This window comes from Pteropus vampyrus, unplaced genomic scaffold, assembly GCF_000151845.1.
Source record: "Pteropus vampyrus isolate Shadow unplaced genomic scaffold, Pvam_2.0 Scaffold435, whole genome shotgun sequence".
Classification (NCBI taxonomy): Eukaryota; Metazoa; Chordata; class Mammalia; order Chiroptera; family Pteropodidae; genus Pteropus; species Pteropus vampyrus.
In genome coordinates this window covers 359,776-377,173 of record NW_011889216.1, presented here as the reverse complement: position 1 = coordinate 377,173, position 17,398 = coordinate 359,776, and the positions used below count along the sequence as shown (strand labels likewise).

The 17,398-nt window shown below is 39.1% G+C and overlaps 1 protein-coding gene across 1 annotated transcript in view; it reads left to right on the top strand.

Moving 5' to 3' along the window:
* Positions 1–16,996: 16,996 nt before the first annotated feature.
* AKIRIN1 (akirin 1) overlaps positions 16,997–17,398 on the top strand; it is an 11,734-nt gene continuing 11,332 nt past the window's right edge. The window contains exon 1 of the mRNA XM_011381337.2: positions 16,997–17,348. Within this exon, the coding sequence (XP_011379639.1) occupies positions 17,132–17,348 (217 nt within the window). The 5' untranslated portion in view covers positions 16,997–17,131. The remainder of the gene's footprint in view (positions 17,349–17,398) is intronic.

The window sequence follows — 17,398 nt, the reverse complement described above, 5'->3', positions numbered from 1 at the left end:
AACAGATCTGAGGAGGGCTGATATAAATATTTTTTGTAAATTAATAAATTCTTATTTAGGAGCTGTATATCAGTTGTTTGGGAAGCTCATTAACGTGAATCAGTACCTACAAATCACATTAGTTCAAAGATCTTGACAAGCTCACGTTTCTAAGCTTGCAAAATTCAGAGCCTGACCCTGGACTACGTTGACTTCACCAAGATTATGTCCCTTTGGGGTCCGCAAATCAGTCTTCTCCACATTTCTACCCAACCTAGCATCATCCCTCCCTATCTCTCATGAGGCCTAAAGGATCTTTTCCCATTTAGATGTTTCAATTTAAATTTCTACAAATATTTGTGTGGCTTTTTTTTTTTTTTCTCTAGCAACTCTTAGCTGTTCAGACAAAGAACATGGAAGGAGAGTGGTAGGATTGATTCAGGTCTAAGTGGTGCAGAAAGACAAGGGCCAGACATCCTTCCAGCCAACTACAGCCCCATTTCTCGGAGAACAGCTCCTACCCACACCATCTCTTGGGACTTGGGCTGTCATTTATGTATTCTGTGATCAACATTGTCACAGTTATTGGGACATTGGTCACAGTGATTGGACTAGAGACGGAGGACATTAGACTCAGGGTGGCCAATTCCTCTCCCTTTCCTAAAAATTTGCAATGGGGATAAGAAGACTCTACTTTGTCTCTGCTTTTTTAGCTGAAACTAAAAGAAGTAAATCTTGGAGCTAAAGAGAATTCTTGTGTGGAGGTGCAGAGTAAACCAATCTCCACAGCACTCTGAGCTTACCACATTATTTGGGGGAAAACCCAGTCTTTCCCTCCTCTGTGTCTCCTTCACTACCCACACAGAACACTTCACTTCTGACACTTCAGGTCATCAAAAGTGAGGAGTGGGGTTCCCCACCAAACAATTCTCTGTGACATCAGCTGAGTGCCTTACAATTTAACTTAATTCTGACACTGTCTACCTGGAGATAGTGTCAGATCACACAGATTAAGGGCTCAGTCCGACAAGACTGACTCCTCCTTCAGATGCCATCACAAGTAATAGGTCCCCAGGTTACCTGTAACTTCTGTCCAACTTGACTACAAATCATAAGTTCCCATGTTCCCCTCCTTTGGGGTTCAATTAATTTGCTAGAGTTTCTCAGGGGACTCAGGGAAATACGTTTACCAGTTTATGAAAGGATATGATAAAGAATACAGATGAACAGGTAGGTGAAGAGATACATTGGGGGAAGTCTGAGAAGGTCGCAAGCAAAGGAGCTTCTGTCCCCATGGAGTTGGGGTGTGTCACCCTCCCAGTATGTGGATGTTAACCAACTTGAAAGCTCTTGGAATCCCATACCTCTGGGATTTTATGGAAGCTTTTTTACATAGGCATGATCAATTATTAACTCCATTTCCAGCCCCTCTCTAGAGAGTGGGCAGGGGGCTGAAAATTCTAAGCTCTAACCATGACTTGGTCTTTCTGGTGACCAGCCCCATCCAGGATCCCACTCAGAGTTGTCTCATTAGAACAAAAGATGCTCCTAGTGCTCTTATCACTTGGGAAATTATGAGGGTTTTAGGGGCTTTGTGCCAGAAACTGGGGGCAGAGACCAATATATATATTTTATTATTTTACTCACATCATAACATCTACTACAATGTATTTAAATTATCTCTATCTATGTCTTTCTCTTTCCCTGCTAAAGGGCATGCCCCATAGTATGAATCCTTTAAGAGCAATAACCTTCTCTGTTTCATTTTTGTACCCATGCAGTTATGCTCAAAATATGATACAAAGTATGAAACGATAAATGTTTGCTGAACTTTCGAACTAGGGAGTATGATAAGATTCCCTCCTTTAGCAGGCGAAGGCTCCCTAGCCACCAGCAAGCGTCAAGTTATGTCTCTGTGGCTTCTAGCCAACAAGCTCCCTGTCTGAATCATAATCCATGGTGGGTGGTAAAACGGTAGGTGAGTCACTGGAGGTGTGCAGAGTGACCACCTGAGACAGCTCCGAGGTCCCAGGTGCCATATATAATCTAGGCTGCATAAAATTACCTGCATTATTCCAGACTCCCTAAGAATGTTTCCCAAATGATGAATTCTCTCCTAAATGTATTAGAAAAGCTGAAAAATATGTTTCCCAATAAATTAGCTTTCCTTCTGAGATTTAGTATGAATTTTAAAAATAGAGATTCTGTTTAGGAAAAAAGACATACTAACCATCCACAGAAAACCCAGTACAGCGGAAGTTAAAAAAAAAAAAAAAAAACTTAGATAAGATATAAAGAAAAAGAATTTTTAAATCATACCTGATCTTGGCTGGCAGGCAAGGAATCTGTAGGAGTAAGTGATTGTGAGAGCCCTACTTGCCCTGGGGGCATGTATGGGTCCCTAATGACCTAGTACCTATGTTTTCATGGGACATGGAGGTGAAAGATCTTTAACCTGAATACAGGAAATAAAATCTGAAGACAAGATTGAGAATCCTTAAGCCCTAAAACCACTAATATCCTCAGTGGGCAATGAGTAAACTAAAACAAACAAACAAAAACCCCTGCCAAACTAGAGAGACAGTGGGGATGTGGTCCTGTGTTGTCCTAGCCTTGGATCAGGGTAAAATAAAAAATAAACAAACAAAAAACTGTCTCTCCTGAGAATTCTCTGCCTCACACCTCCACTAATATGCATTCACCTAGCAACATACTCACCTTATCTGTGTATCCTCAAATACTCCAAGATGAAAATTTAAAGTGTTTCTGGATTGTTAGGACCTATAGGTGCCTGGAAGAAGCAAACCCCAACTCTCTCTTGAAGAATGCCATTCAACCCAGACCTCAAAGATTCTCAGAGTTTCAAGTAACATGACTCACAATTAAAAACAAAAAAAAAACAAAAAAAGACTCTAACCACACAAGAAAACAAATCCCAACAAGTAGAAGCAGCAAATATTGTTATTATTACCTACCAAATATAATTTAATTATGTTTAATGTTGAAATGAATTAAAGAGGGAATTTAAAAGTACAACCAAGGGAAAGGTTATGAATAAAGTAGATGGCCTTCCCCAATGTGAAAGGGCCTCATCCAGTGCATTGAGGGCCTGAATAGAAGAAAAAGTGGAGGAAGGAGGAATCCACCCCTTTTGCTTGCTGCCTGCTTGAGTTGGGACATCTCATCTTGTCTTCTTTGACCTTCGGACTGGGATTTAATCAGCAACCCTGGTTCTCAGGCCTTTGGATTCATGCTGAATTACATTGCTGGCTCTCCTGGGTCTCCAGCTTGTAGACAGCAGATTGTGGAGCTTCTCAGCTTCCATAATCATGTGAGCCAATTTGTCATACATATGTATGTATGTATACATTTGGAGAACACCGGCTAATAGAAGTAGAATATATGATAGCACGAGCAAATATATGCTATCACTTATTGCCATACTTTGTTAATGCAAAGTGTGTTCCTTAAACTGCAAATCTTGCTGGCAGAAACCCTATCCAAGTGGGAGGATTTGTCTTCTTCCTACTTACGCACCAGGATTCTTAACTGCAAGTAACAAAAACCAAACCTGGGTGTTTTAAACAGGAAAAAAAAAAAGCATTCAAAGAATATTAAGTAGCTCATAGAATCAATGGGAGGACTGAAGAGAAGAGTCATATTCTGGACTACACAATGAGAAACAGCCAAAGTCAAGTTGCAGAACTGGTCTGGTGATAAGAATACTACTACCACGGCTATGAAGCTCTAGACTTACAACTTATACCAGCAATGCCGCTAGCAGTGAATATCGGACTTGTCACCACTCCTCAGTCACTGCTTTTCCAAGAATTGAACTTCCTGAAACCAGTTTGTCCAGCTAGCTTTGAGGTATGTGTGCCTGACTGGCAGAGCCTAGGCCACATGCCAGTGCTCTAGCAAGGGATGTGGGAAAGGAAGCCCTCACTACTTTCAGCTTTTGCAAAGGATTATAGGCCCTATAACTCAGATTCATAACCTGAGGGAATTCACTAAATGTAGGACAGGGGGTTCCAATCCTGGGGGCCCAAAAGAAGTATCCAGCAGTGTCCATTAAACCCTTAACCTTCAAGACCACCCCTGCCAGGAGCATCAACTTTGGCCTGGTGCCAGTATACCTCGCAGAGCCTGCTGTAAACAAGACTCACAAGTTGTAATGATCTATACTTAGAGCTGGATATTGAATGAGGGTTGATTTAAGTCAGGATCAAGCTACCACTAAGAAAACTATTATCTCCAGTACAACAGAAAACTGGGAAATTAGGAAGCCACGTTCTTAACTATTGGTTCAAATAACATGCATCTTAGCCAAAACCTGGGGAACAGGAAGCCACTGCCAGAGCTGTCGGCTCCAGAACCATGACATTCTAAATCCTCATTTCCCACCATTTAACTCAGTTCCAGATTCACGAACCTTAGGCATGGGTCTGATCGGCGAACTTAAAACACATCTGGAGACCTAACTGTAAGGAGGTCTAGGAAATCCAATTTAGCTTTCCAGTCTCTGCAGCATAGAGAGGCAAGATAGGAAGGGATTGGTGCACCCACTGAGCAAGTGACCTAGTCTATCTGCCTCATGTGCCACCTATTCCACCTTATTCAATCTCTGAATGCTGCACATTAAAAATGATTTTTTAAAATAAGCAATACATTCATATGGTAAAGAAAATTCAAACGTTATCACCACTAGACAATGAAAAGTCTCTTACCACGTTTGTCCTCCAGTCCCCTAGTTTTCCACCCAAGAATCATTGACTTTTACCAGTTTCCTTTTTTGTCATTCCAAAAATAATCTATGCATGTGTGTCTATATAACCCTCCCTTTTGTTTTACATATATGGAGCATAAAATATTGTTTTTCTTTTCCCATCTACTTTTAACAGCAGTGGAAGAGGAGTTTTGGGAAACCTAACACCAGGTAGGGACAATCCAACAGCAACGAGAACTCCATTTCTTTTTCACACAGTCTTTAAAAGAATCTTTCTTTATTTTTTATAAAATATTTTTGAAAATATTTAAATGGTACAAAAATGATAACAGTGAAAAATGAAAATCTCTTTCAAGTTCATTTCCAAAAAGTAGCTGCTGTAGTTTGTGTATCTATTTATCTGTATCTATCTATCTGCCCATGTGTATATATGTGTAAAGTTTTCTCTTTTTTTTTTTTCAGAATTAAAAAAAATAAATCCATTGGGATAATATTGGTTAATAACATTATACAATTTATGTGTATAGTTTTTATGCCTCTGAATTTCTTCCCCTACATTGTTCCAAAATCTTCATTGGCTAGAGTGTTGGCTCCAAGTTTGTGTCACAGCCCTGCAAGCTATTAAGGATGTGGCTACAGCCTTAATTAATTCCTTAAATCTTGTGTCTCTACTGAGATTCCTCAAAGCAAACAAACAAGCCTGATCTAACTGCACTTGCTGTTTATTGGTGGTAGACCCTTGAAAGTCAAGCTCCTAGATTCCCTCTCGGATTCTGCCAAAATTCCCTAGGCAACTTTTGCAGCAATTTAGTCTGCATGTATTCTATGCTGCAGTAGAATCCTGTTTTTGTCCTCCCAGACTCATCTCCCTCTTCTGATCACAGATCTGTGATCTCCCTGGGACACAGGGGTGGAGCATAACCCAGGACAGGTTAATCAGCATCTTCCCTGAGATTTTTCAAAGCAGAGTTGGGAGAAAGATGTTCCTTTTCTTTCCGGTTAAAAAAATTGTGATTATGCGAGTCTGGAACTGCTGGTGGCCACAGGCCCACCTTCATGGTGAAGTCGGATTTCTCTTCCATAGCAATTTTATCCTGTATTAATAAATTTTTCTAACACTTTGTTGACATATAATTCACATAACAGAGACAAAGACCCGTGAAATTCTTTATTATAGATAGGAAATAGTCACCCTTTTGTCATATTCACAGGTCTTAGAGATTAGGAAATAAATATCTTCAGGGGCCATTATTTAATCTACCACACAGGATAAAAATGGAACATTACTCATAATGCTGTTGTGAGCATTAACAGAGTTAACACGTGTAAAACTTGTACATAAATAGCTCTCAATAAATGTTGGCTACTGTTTTTATTATGAACCATGTTGTTCCTTGGCCATCTCATGTCTGAATACCTTCTATATTTTGAGGGAAGGTCTCATTTATAGGTCTCAGTTGAGGAAGAAGCCCAACTTGTATTATAGAAGTTTGAAGAGACGTAGGTATTTGCCTTCCCTCTCTCTTATCATCTAGGCCATGGGCCAATACCTGAGGCTTAGCTAATAAGATGCTGATACCTGGGAATCTGGAGTCTTACAAAAATTCAATTTGAGATTATAAAGGGCTGCAGCAATGATGTCAAGAATCTAGCAGCAACAAATGTCCAGTGGTGGTGCAGGGAGTACATATACTTTTCCTGTGGTAAGAGATGATTAAAGCTATCTAGCTTCTTTTAGCCAGACAAATGGCTTTATGTTCATTTTCCAAGCCTGATTTTCCCTTTTTCCCTTTCTTTCTATGAGGTACATAATATTCTTCTGACAAATTCCTTTTTTACCTCTAAGTTAGCCACTTTTGGCTTCTATTGTTGCAACCGACAACCCTGATTGGCACTCTATAGTGATCTGCTGTTTATGGCAGTTAATTAACTGTAATTGTTTGATGTCCAGATGATGTGCCTTCTGAAGGTAAGACATTGAGGACTTGATTAGAACAATTTTACAATCTGAAACATGTAAGATAGAGGTAATTGGTTATATCACCTACAGCAAGAAAGGGAAAATTCTAGTTTAGTTTTCCCAATTCAAAGCAAATTTTAAAATTCAGAACCATCATGAAATGTGGCAAGAAGACTTTCTGTGTCTATCTAGCACTCTGGAACTGTTGAACATCTGGCTCAAAATGTACTAATTTTCAACAAATATTACAGGGACAACTGGATATCCATATGCAAATGAATGAAGTTGGACCCCTACCTCACCGCTATACACAAAAAGTAAATCAAAGTGGATCATAGGCTTAAATGAAGGAACTAAAATTATGAAACTCCTGGAAGATAAATAGTAATAAATCTTTGGACCTAGGATTAAGCAATGGTTTCCTAGATGGAATATCAAAAGCACAATTGATGAAAGTAAAAATATACCAAATTGGGCACCTCAAAGTTAAAAATGTTGTGCCATAAACAATACCACTAAAAAAGTAAAAAATCAGCCCACAAAAATCAGCCCAGAAAATATTTGCAAAATCACATATCTGATAAGGGACTTGTCCAGCATATATAAAGAACTCTTATAATTCAATAACAAAGACATACAGCTCAATGCAAAATTGATAAAGAATTTGAATAACATTTCTCCAAAGAAGAGATACAAATGTTCAATAAGCACATGAAAAGAGGTACAGCATCATTCATAATTGGTCATTAGAGAAATGCAAATCAAAAACAACAATTAGATATCATTGCATACATATATGATATCAGCCTGACCTCTGAGGAAGCAGGAGGAGGAAGAACATCGAGTTCAACCAGTGATTGATGGGCAACCACCAGTGGCCGATAATTCAATCAATCATGCTTATATAATGAAACCTCAAAAAAACTCTGGGTAGTGAAGCTTTGGTAGAGTTTCCTGGTTGGCAAACACACTGATGTGCCAGAAGAGTGATGTGCCCTGACTCCACAGGGAGAGAGCATGGAAGCTCTGCCTTTGGGACCCTCCCAGGCCCTACCTTATATGTCTCTTCATTTGGCTGGTCTTGACTAGTATTCTCGATAATAAAACTGTCATTGTAAATTTAGCACTTTCCTAATTTATATGAGTCATTCTACCTATTATTGAACCTCGGGAGGTTACAGGAACCCCAAAATTTATGGCTAGTTGATCAAAAGTGCAAGTGACCTGGGAATGACTGAAATGCAGCTGTCATCTGAAGTGAGAGCAGTTTTGTTGGGAACTACACCCTTTAACTTATGGATTCTGCAGTAACTCTGGATGAGAAGTGCCAGAATTGTATTACAGTACACTAATGTCAGAATATTACCATATGTGGAAAAAGATAATTAAGTTAAGGATTTTGAGATAGGGAGTTTATCCTAGATTATTTAGATGAGCCCTAAATCCAATCATATAACTGTATGATAGAGTCAGAGAGAAATTTGACACAGACAGAAGAGGAAAAAGCAATGTGACCATAGGGGCAGAGACTGGAATAATGCAGCCACAAGCTAAGGAATGCTGGTAGTCACCAGAAACTGGAAGAGCCAATGAACAGATTCTACCCTAGAGTCTTCAGATGTCTAATAGCCCTGCCAACATCTTGATTTTGGCCCAGTGAAACGAATTTCAGACATCTGACCTCTAGAACTGTGAGAATAAATTTCTGTTATTTCACGCCACTAAGTTTGTCATTTGTTACTACAGCCATAGGAAACTAATATATCCCATTTATGGATGAAACTGAGGCCCAGAGAAGTGAAGAAACTTTCCCAAAGTCTTCCGACAAAGCCAGATTCACATTCAGGCTATCTGGCTCCAGAGTCTATGCTCCTAATGGCTACACTATCCAGCAACTAATAGAAGTTTCTCACTGCTCGCCATCTTACTATGGTTGCCACATTCACTTCTTCACAACTTCTGAAGGTCTACTCCTTACAACCTCACCTCTGGTGCTGATTTCTACATTATAAGCTCTTTCAGACCAAAGGAAACAAAGGCATTCCCAGCTTACCTCAGGAAATGGGAGTTTATTGTTGTTAAGATTCAGAGATAAGGACCATAAAAAACATCTCAGACTGGACAATCAGGCTTTGTGCAACTGAACCCTTGTTCTTTGCCATTTAAGATACGGTAACAGCTCTAATGCATAAAAAACAACTCCATTCATCACCCATCGATGGTCATTTACTGCTTTCTCCCCAAGTCACTCCTCCATCCTCCTGACAGTTCATCTCTGTCCTTGACCCTACTTCTCCCTACTACTTCTACTGATGGCTTTTCTCTTTTTTCTCCTTATATCTCCCTCTTGATTTCTTCTTTCTCCCAGATGCTATTACCTCGTGGTTTTTGCTTATGCCTTCTTTTTGTCTGCTGTTTCATGCATAGTCAAATGCCTCATAAAGAGATATGTTTAGGTGGGTTGAACACTGATTTGGTGCCCTTATTAGTCAGAGCGCTCATTCTAGACCGCTTCATCCTATTTAGATTCCACTCAATATACTCAGTTATATAATTTTTTAATTTAATAATTTTGATATTTGCAATATACTGGAAATTCTATCCTTTGCAATATTTAATCTTAGAATGAAAAAAATGTTAATGTCAACTTAAACAAATGCACAGTAGTACACAGTTTTTCAAAGTTATTTTAGAGGGTATGCAAAACAGTTGGCTCGTTGGCTAACTCTTTATTGGAGTCTTATCGCAAATGCTGGGAAGAAAGGTTATGAGTTGAAAAGTAAAGGAAAACTAGCTGAATACAAGTGCCTGCACTGAGAGAAACTTTCTGATTGTTAATAATAAGATCTGTGCTAAGCATTTGAGATACATTATCTCAGTTAATTCTGATAATTAATCTGTGATGTAGGTTGATTTTACAGGTGGGCAGACCAAGGCTCAGAGAAGATGTAACTGGCTTAGGCTTACCTAAAGTGATCAATAATAGAGCTGCCTGACTCTACGTCTGCCTGATCCCCAGTTCCGTGTTTTAACCACATCACTGCTATATGAAAGGGAGAAGAGAGGCCTTGTTACTTCCCATCTCTGGAAAGGGTAGTAGCTGAACCAGCCACAGCTAGGGGAAGTGGCAGTCAGAGTCACATCAGCAGAGAAGAGACATAGGAGCAGTTCAGGGCAGGAGAGCAAGAAGACCCAAAGCACTGTGGTACCTGTTGCCAAGACTCAACAGGTTCTGTAACCCAACAAAGGAAGCCGGAGTGACCTCTGGTGGCCTACGAAGTCACCATTCTCACACCATATCGAGAGTTAGGAACCGAAGCTTCTGCTGTCTTGTCTTGTCTTGTCTTGGAGGCCTGGGATAAAACAGTTGCTACTGGATGATTATTCCCCCTTTGTTCTGTGCTCCTTTGATATTCATAATATTTAGCTATATCTCTCTTTTTCTCTTTTTTATTTGCCACCTTCTACCAACTTCCTATTCAATTCCCCTCCAATAGCAACATAGTATAGTGACTAAATTCCTGGACTCTGGACCCAGACTTTTTGAATCCCAGCCCTACTCCTTAGTATCTATGCAATCTTAGTCAATTACATAAATTCTCTATACCTTAGTTTCCTTTTTTAAAATCCTACCATGTAAATTTACATACTTCTGATCCATTGTTTTTAATAGCTGCATTAAATGTACCATACTTTGTTCAATCACTGCTTGAATGATGAATGTTCTCTTTAATCTCAGCATTTGGCCAATGTGAACGATGCCGCAATAAACATTCCATGTAAATATATTCCAGCGCTTTCCTTTTATAGGGTGTCTTCCCAGAAGTGAAATTTGTAGGTGAAAGGGTATGTTTTCATTTTTAATAGATGTTACTGGAATGCTTTCCGAAAAGGCTGTACCAAGTTATAGCAGTATATAATAATGCCTCTTTTTAGCAATCTCACCAGCAATAAACATATGAATTTTTAAACTTTCACTGTCTCCTAAGTCTAAAGTGATATCTCATTGTTATTTTAATTTGCAATTCCCTGGATATTAGGGAGCTTGAGCATTTCTCATATGCGTCTTCTCCATTCAGATTTGTTTTGTGAATTATTTCTTCATATCCTTTGTCCATTTTTCTTTTGGGTTGTCAGTCCCCTTCCTGCCAGTGTGTGGGAATCCATCTTACGTTATAAATATTAATTTTCTGTTCTATTGCATTTTATCCCAAATTTGTTGATTATTTTAAAATTTATTTAAAGGTTTCATTAAGTCAAGTAGATCTTTCTTTTCTGAGTTTACCACCTCGGTCTACCCTTATACCTAGGCCGTACTTACTGTCTTCTACATTTTCTTTCTTTCATTTCTTTTTTAAAAACTATATATGAAAGAAAAAGAGTTACTTTTTTTCAAATGTTTTCCCCTTTAAATTATATGTATGTATTCGAATTTTACCGAAATGTTTTCAGCACCTTCAGTTTACACAGATACTTTGCGGATAAAGTGTCTTTTTTCTTCTCGGCTATATCAAGGTATGATTGACAAATAAAAAATTTACTTATGTTGTACAACATGACTTTTTAAGGCCTACAATGTGATGGTTTAATATATGTGTACATCATGAAATGATTACCACAGTCAGGTTAATTAACACGCCAACACACCATCACTTCACACAGTTACCTTTGTGTGTGTTAATTTGTATAATTTATAATCTAACTGAAAATTATCCATTTCTTCTAACTTTTCGAATATGTTGCCATCAAGTTGCAAGTAGTATTCTCTTATAATGCTTCTTATCTCTTCTGCATCTGTGATTGTCTTCTTTCTCATTTCTAATCTTAAATATTTTTTCTTTTTCTTAGTGGGTCTTTTAAGGAGTTTATCTTTTTTAAAAAGCTTTCAGATTTTTTCATTCTTTTTACTAGTTTATTTTCAGTTTTACCTTTATCAATAATCTGTTTCTACTTTCTTTTAGTTTATTTGTTCCTTTTCTAATTTCCTAAGACAAGTTTTAATTTAATGGCTTTTTAGTACTTCATTTTCAATAATAAAGGCAATAAATCTATAAAATTTCCTCTGACTTCAGTTTTTGTTGTATATTATAGGTTTTAATCTTAAGTGTTCTTTTTCATTGCTTTCTAAATAGTTTACAATTTCGCTTTTAATTATCTCTTTGATTTTGATATTATCTAAGAGTATGCTTATTCATTTCTAGGCATCCAAAGGTTTTATTACCTTTTATTATGTATTTTTAATTTTATTGAATTATGATTAAAGTGTGACCTGTAAGCTTGCTTTTTTAAAAGCAATGTGCTAATGTTTTGTGACCCAAGTATATGGTCTAATTTGTAAATGACACATGTTGATTTGGGGTGGCGGGAGAAAAGATATTCTTTATTCAGTAGACATTAGGTTCCATAAATAACTAGTAAATCCAATTTGTTTATTCGATTATTCAATTCCTCTATGTCCTTGCCTATTATTCAGTACAAAATCTGTTTAATCATAATGTGATTGAATTCTTATTAAGTTCTCTTTGCCTTTCTAATAGTTTTTGCTGTATAAATTTAGCTGTCATATTGTTTAGTTTATGATTATTAAAACTTCTTAAATTATATTTTTCATTATTACATCATGTTACCCCATTTAGTGCTATTTTTTAGATTCCTCCTGATGTTAACATTGCCTCTTCTACTCTCCCTTTATTTAGCATTTGTTGGATATGACTTGCCCACTCCTTTATTTTCAACTTTTCTTTATCGCTGTGTTTGAAATCTTTTTTTCAAATATACGGTACATAATTGGGTTTATATTGAACTCAATCTAACAACCTCTGTCTTTCAATGAAATAGTTCAGTATATTTACATTTAATGGCAATTGATAATACTTTAGTTCTGCCAACTGATACTATTTTATTATTTATTTTACTTTGCTGAGTCCTCTGGTTTTATGAAATTACCATTATTCTCCCTTTTTCTTGTTAGTTTTTGAGTTCTACCACACTTTTCCATTTTACGTATGATTTTTTCCTTTCTCTATGCTTATTATTGCACATATATTTTGCTACTGTTGTTATATTTTTTAAAAATACATTAACTATTTGCCTTATGAGATACCTAGTTCCTTTCCTTTCCTTCTCCCAACAAGATAAAATCTTTTAGAATACTTTTATTTCCCCATTCTCCAGTCACATGAAACCTTTAGATGGGTTTTTACCACTTTTTTTCTCCTCACTACCACTTCAGTTCCTAGATTTTGCTCAGACAATGTGGTACTCTTTGTTTCAGGCTATAATTGGAATTTCCTTCCTGCAGTATATTTCTCCTATCTCAATAATCATTTTTTTACCCTTTATATTATACAGTTCCAGATAATTTATTAATATTCTAATATCCACTAGATATATATCACATATTTCCAGGTAGCCTATCAGTATCAAATGAATAGCCAATGGATATTGATAGACTATCTAGAAATATATATATAACTGATCACCTTTGTAATCGTATGTATTCTATCAAATACACTTAAAAATATTCAGAGGAGTTTATAGCACACACAAGAAAGGCTAAGAATTCCTACCCTAGACAAACCCAACTGCCCCTACAACTTCAATGACCATTTCTACACCAATGGCTCTCCTAATTTGTTTCTCCAATCCAGACTTTTCTTGAATTTCAGACCCGTATTTACACACACACACACCTTTGAGAATCCCAACTGATACTATAAAGGAAACTATAACTCGAAATGTCCAAAACCACATTTATATATTCCTCTCAAGTCTGGTCTTTGTCTAATGAAAACTTTCTCAGAAAATGGTACTGAGAAAGCCGGAAGCCTACGAGTCATGCCTGAGTCCATTTCTCTCACCTCCTTACCTAATACTCACCAACATCTATTCATTTCATCTTCTAAACTTTGCTCAGTCCACTGGAGATCGTTGGTGACTTTACCTGTTTTAGTAGCATGGGAGGGGCAGAAATCAGATGGGTGTGGGTTGATGGGTGGTGGGTGGAAGGTTTGCAAAAGGAGATAGCAAATATAGACAACTCCTTCAGAAACTTTGGGCAAAGAATCCTGGAAGATTTTGGAAGATCGGTATCCTTCTTTCCTTTCATTTTCAGCCCCAACTTTAGGCCATTTATGCTCCTGGGACAGACAACTGCTGGCACCAGTAAATAGTCTCAGACCTATTGCTGAGCTCTCTAGAAGGTACACTATCATAAAAACACCCACAGGTGGGAATATGAAAGAATCTTTGTGTGCCAGGAGGTGGGAGTTTCCTTGTAATATTGTAAAACTAATACTATAAGGCATGCATTTGGACAGATACAATAACCTCTTTACTGTTCTCTTCTATCCACCTCCAGCTCTCCAACCTGTTCTCAGGAATCTTCTCAAATGTAAATCTGATCATATGTAAGCTCTTTTGTTCCCGCTGCTTTTAAGAAAGGTAAAAAATCTCATGACAGCCAGCAGGGCATTAAATGCTCAGGCTCCTGCCTTCCTCACTCTTCACCAATTTTTTTTTCTCCCCTGACTCTGCATTCATGCTCTGTACCACAGCCACTTTAGAATTTCTTTTGATTCTTCAAACACGTTATGGTTTCTTCTATCACTGGACTTTAGATACACTGCCTTTTCTGCTTGGGATGTTCCCACCCCCTCTTTGCTTAGTTAATCTCTGGCTCAAATCAGACTTATTCAGAGAAGTCTTCATTGCTCTCCAAGACAGAGTAAGACTTCCATTGTACTCTCTCAAAATACCTTGTTTTTTCCCTTCATAGTACTTGTCACAGTTTTTAATTGTATATTTGTTGGTGTGATTGTTTGATTAATGTGTATCATCTCTAACAGAGTGGAAGCCCTAGGAGGGCAGGAACTGTGTCTCTTTTCATACCATTGTACCTTCAATCCTAATAGTATAGTGCCTGGCACATGAAAGGTACTTAGTAACGTGTGTGTGTGTGTGCGCGTGCGCGCGCGCACGCACATGGCTTGTGTATATGACTAGTCAAGTGTCTGGATACACAAAGTAAAGCAGATCTGAACTGTGGCGACCTCATAAAGAGACACCACACTGAGTGGCTGTCAGAGCAGCCCATCTGCTTCTCTCAAGGACATCTCTCTGGTTGGGCTACTGTCAACTGCAACGTAATAGGATATACCACCTACTTGTTTGGTTTCTGAATCATCTGAACCCACCCTCATTCAGCAATGTGAACTCTCAGTTTCAAGGACAGAGAGAACAACCTTGAAATAATTACCATTTATTCATTCAACCAATATTTATTCTGTGCCTACCCCTACTGTATTCAAACACTGTGCAGAGGTTGGGGAAACACAAAAGAATGAAGCCTGATTATCATTTTCAAGGAATTTCTAGTTATGAAGCACAGACTTGTAAACAAATTATAACTTCTCGTTTTAAAACACTAATATTACAAGGCATGGTCAGAGTTTTAAAAGATCACAGAGAAAAGTGTGACTATCAAAGCACTTAGCAAAACCCTAGCTAGAAGTGCTATTTAGAATGATGACCCAAGGGACAAACTTTTAAACCTTCTAAGCTCTAACTTTGAACCAGTTTAGACCACAAGGAAGCAATTTCCTCAGACCACATTAGACAAGCCCCTCAAAAAGAAATAACCATCACTAGGTTGCTATTTATGCCCTTGGCTTTTATTGGACATAACAAGAAATACCTGTATGAATTTTGCTTTTGCATTTGTTGTTCAAATCTTCTTGACTGCTTTGTTATGTCATTCACTGGTTCCTAATAAAGTCATATCAGAAACTACCTTAGAATTTAGTGCTATGGGGAAAAAAAACAAAAACAAAAACACCTATGATCTGTCTCCCCTGATGAACTGATTCCTTTCAGATGACAAAATCTATTCAACATGTACTGTTTTCATTTTTACCCTGGCAGTCAGGAAGCTCAGAACTAAATTTCAAATTCAATCATGTGCAATCCCAGATAATCATAATTAAAAGATAATTATAATCTTTTTCTTTGGCCCTAAGGTTCTATTTCTAGTTTTCTAGCCTATTGTAAACTTCTTTATGTCCTTATGGAAAAGAGATAAAATAAATTTTACATCTGTTATGTATAAGCATTTTAGAATTACTTCTGCTATTTGTCAAACATAAATGCAAACAAAACAAAACCCTTGACCTATGTTTGCATCTTTATAAACTTTGGAGAAACTGGGGAGGGCCCAGAGAAAAGCAACAGAAAGGGACAAAGAATGGGACTGAGATAGTATGTCCATATTCTCCAACTCAAATATTGGAGCACATTGATCCAGCATATCACCTGTGAGAAGAGAGTATCTGAAATTTAGATTGTTCTTGAAAATCCCAGATATGTGTGGAAGCACACAGATCCCAGCAGTCATCATTATTTAATGTATGCGAATAGTTATGAAAAGGTTTTAACTTTTTTTTGGATCACAGATCCCTTTCAAGATTTGTTGGAAGCGTTGGATCTGCTCCTCAATAATCATACAAGCACAGTTTCTGAAAGCAGAACCCTCCTGTTATGTGTCTTTCTTCAATAACAGAATCACTTTACAGTGGCATTGCTGTCGAGAATTCAGAAAAAACTGAGGAAGCAGCTGAGCTGCCAAGTCAGACGAAGAGACTGGCTTATCAGCTATCAGCTGAAGTTAACACTCTGACACCATTCTTGGATGGTTTAAAGTAGTTGGTGTTTTCTGTTTGTTTTAACTTTTTTCAGTAACAGACCCCTCTCATGAGCTGATGAAGGTATTGGTCATCTATCCTAAAATACACGCACGCGCGCACACACACACACACACACACACACACACACACAATATTGCACACAATCTCACGAGATTGGTGTACTTCCTAAAGTCCATCCTCAGATCTCGGGTTATGCTCAAGTGAAGACTTCCCAGGAATTACGGGAATGCCCTTGAGGACCTTTTAGAATCACCCTCTCCTTTATCTCGAGGACTAGAACTAGATAAGAGGAGGTTACTGGACCTGAGGACACTGACTCCCGCGGGCTCTCAACAGGCCCTTCCGAGCTTTCCCCTCCCCCATGCCCGTGCCGCGCAGGTGCGAAAACCTAAGGGGCCACCCCGGAGCGACGGCTCGGGAAGGAGTGGGGGGGATGGGACCCTGGGAGGGGCGGAGGCGGGGGTGGGGGCCTTCCCCAGGTTGCTTAGTGACCAAGCTCTCCGCCTAGGCCGTTCCATTTCTTCAGGAGGGGTTGCCGTGGGCTGGACCGTTGCTAATGGACCACCCGGAGCGGCCCTCTTCCGGCTTTCCTCCCTCTACCGGGTGGTGGCCAAGTCCGTGACGTCACAGGAGGCGGGGTCAGCGCCGCTGCCGGGTGCTGGAGGCGCCATTGGAGCCGGCTTAGCTTGCGATCTCCTCTGAGGAGCTGTATCTTGGGCCGCAGTTACAACCGCGGCCGCTCCTAGTCTCCGGCCGGTCAGCGGCATGGCGTGTGGGGCGACATTGAAGCGGCCCATGGAGTTCGAGGCGGCGCTGCTGAGCCCGGGCTCCCCGAAGCGGCGGCGCTGCGCCCCTCTGCCCGGCCCCACTCCGGGCCTCAGGCCCCCGGACGCCGAGCCGCCGCCGCTCCAGATGCAGACCCCACCGCCGGCTCAACAGCAGCCCGCCCCGCCCGGCAGCGAGCGGCGCCTTCCAACTCCGGGTAACCGAAGCTGCGGGCTTGGCAGGCAGCCAGGCCCTGGCATTTGGGGG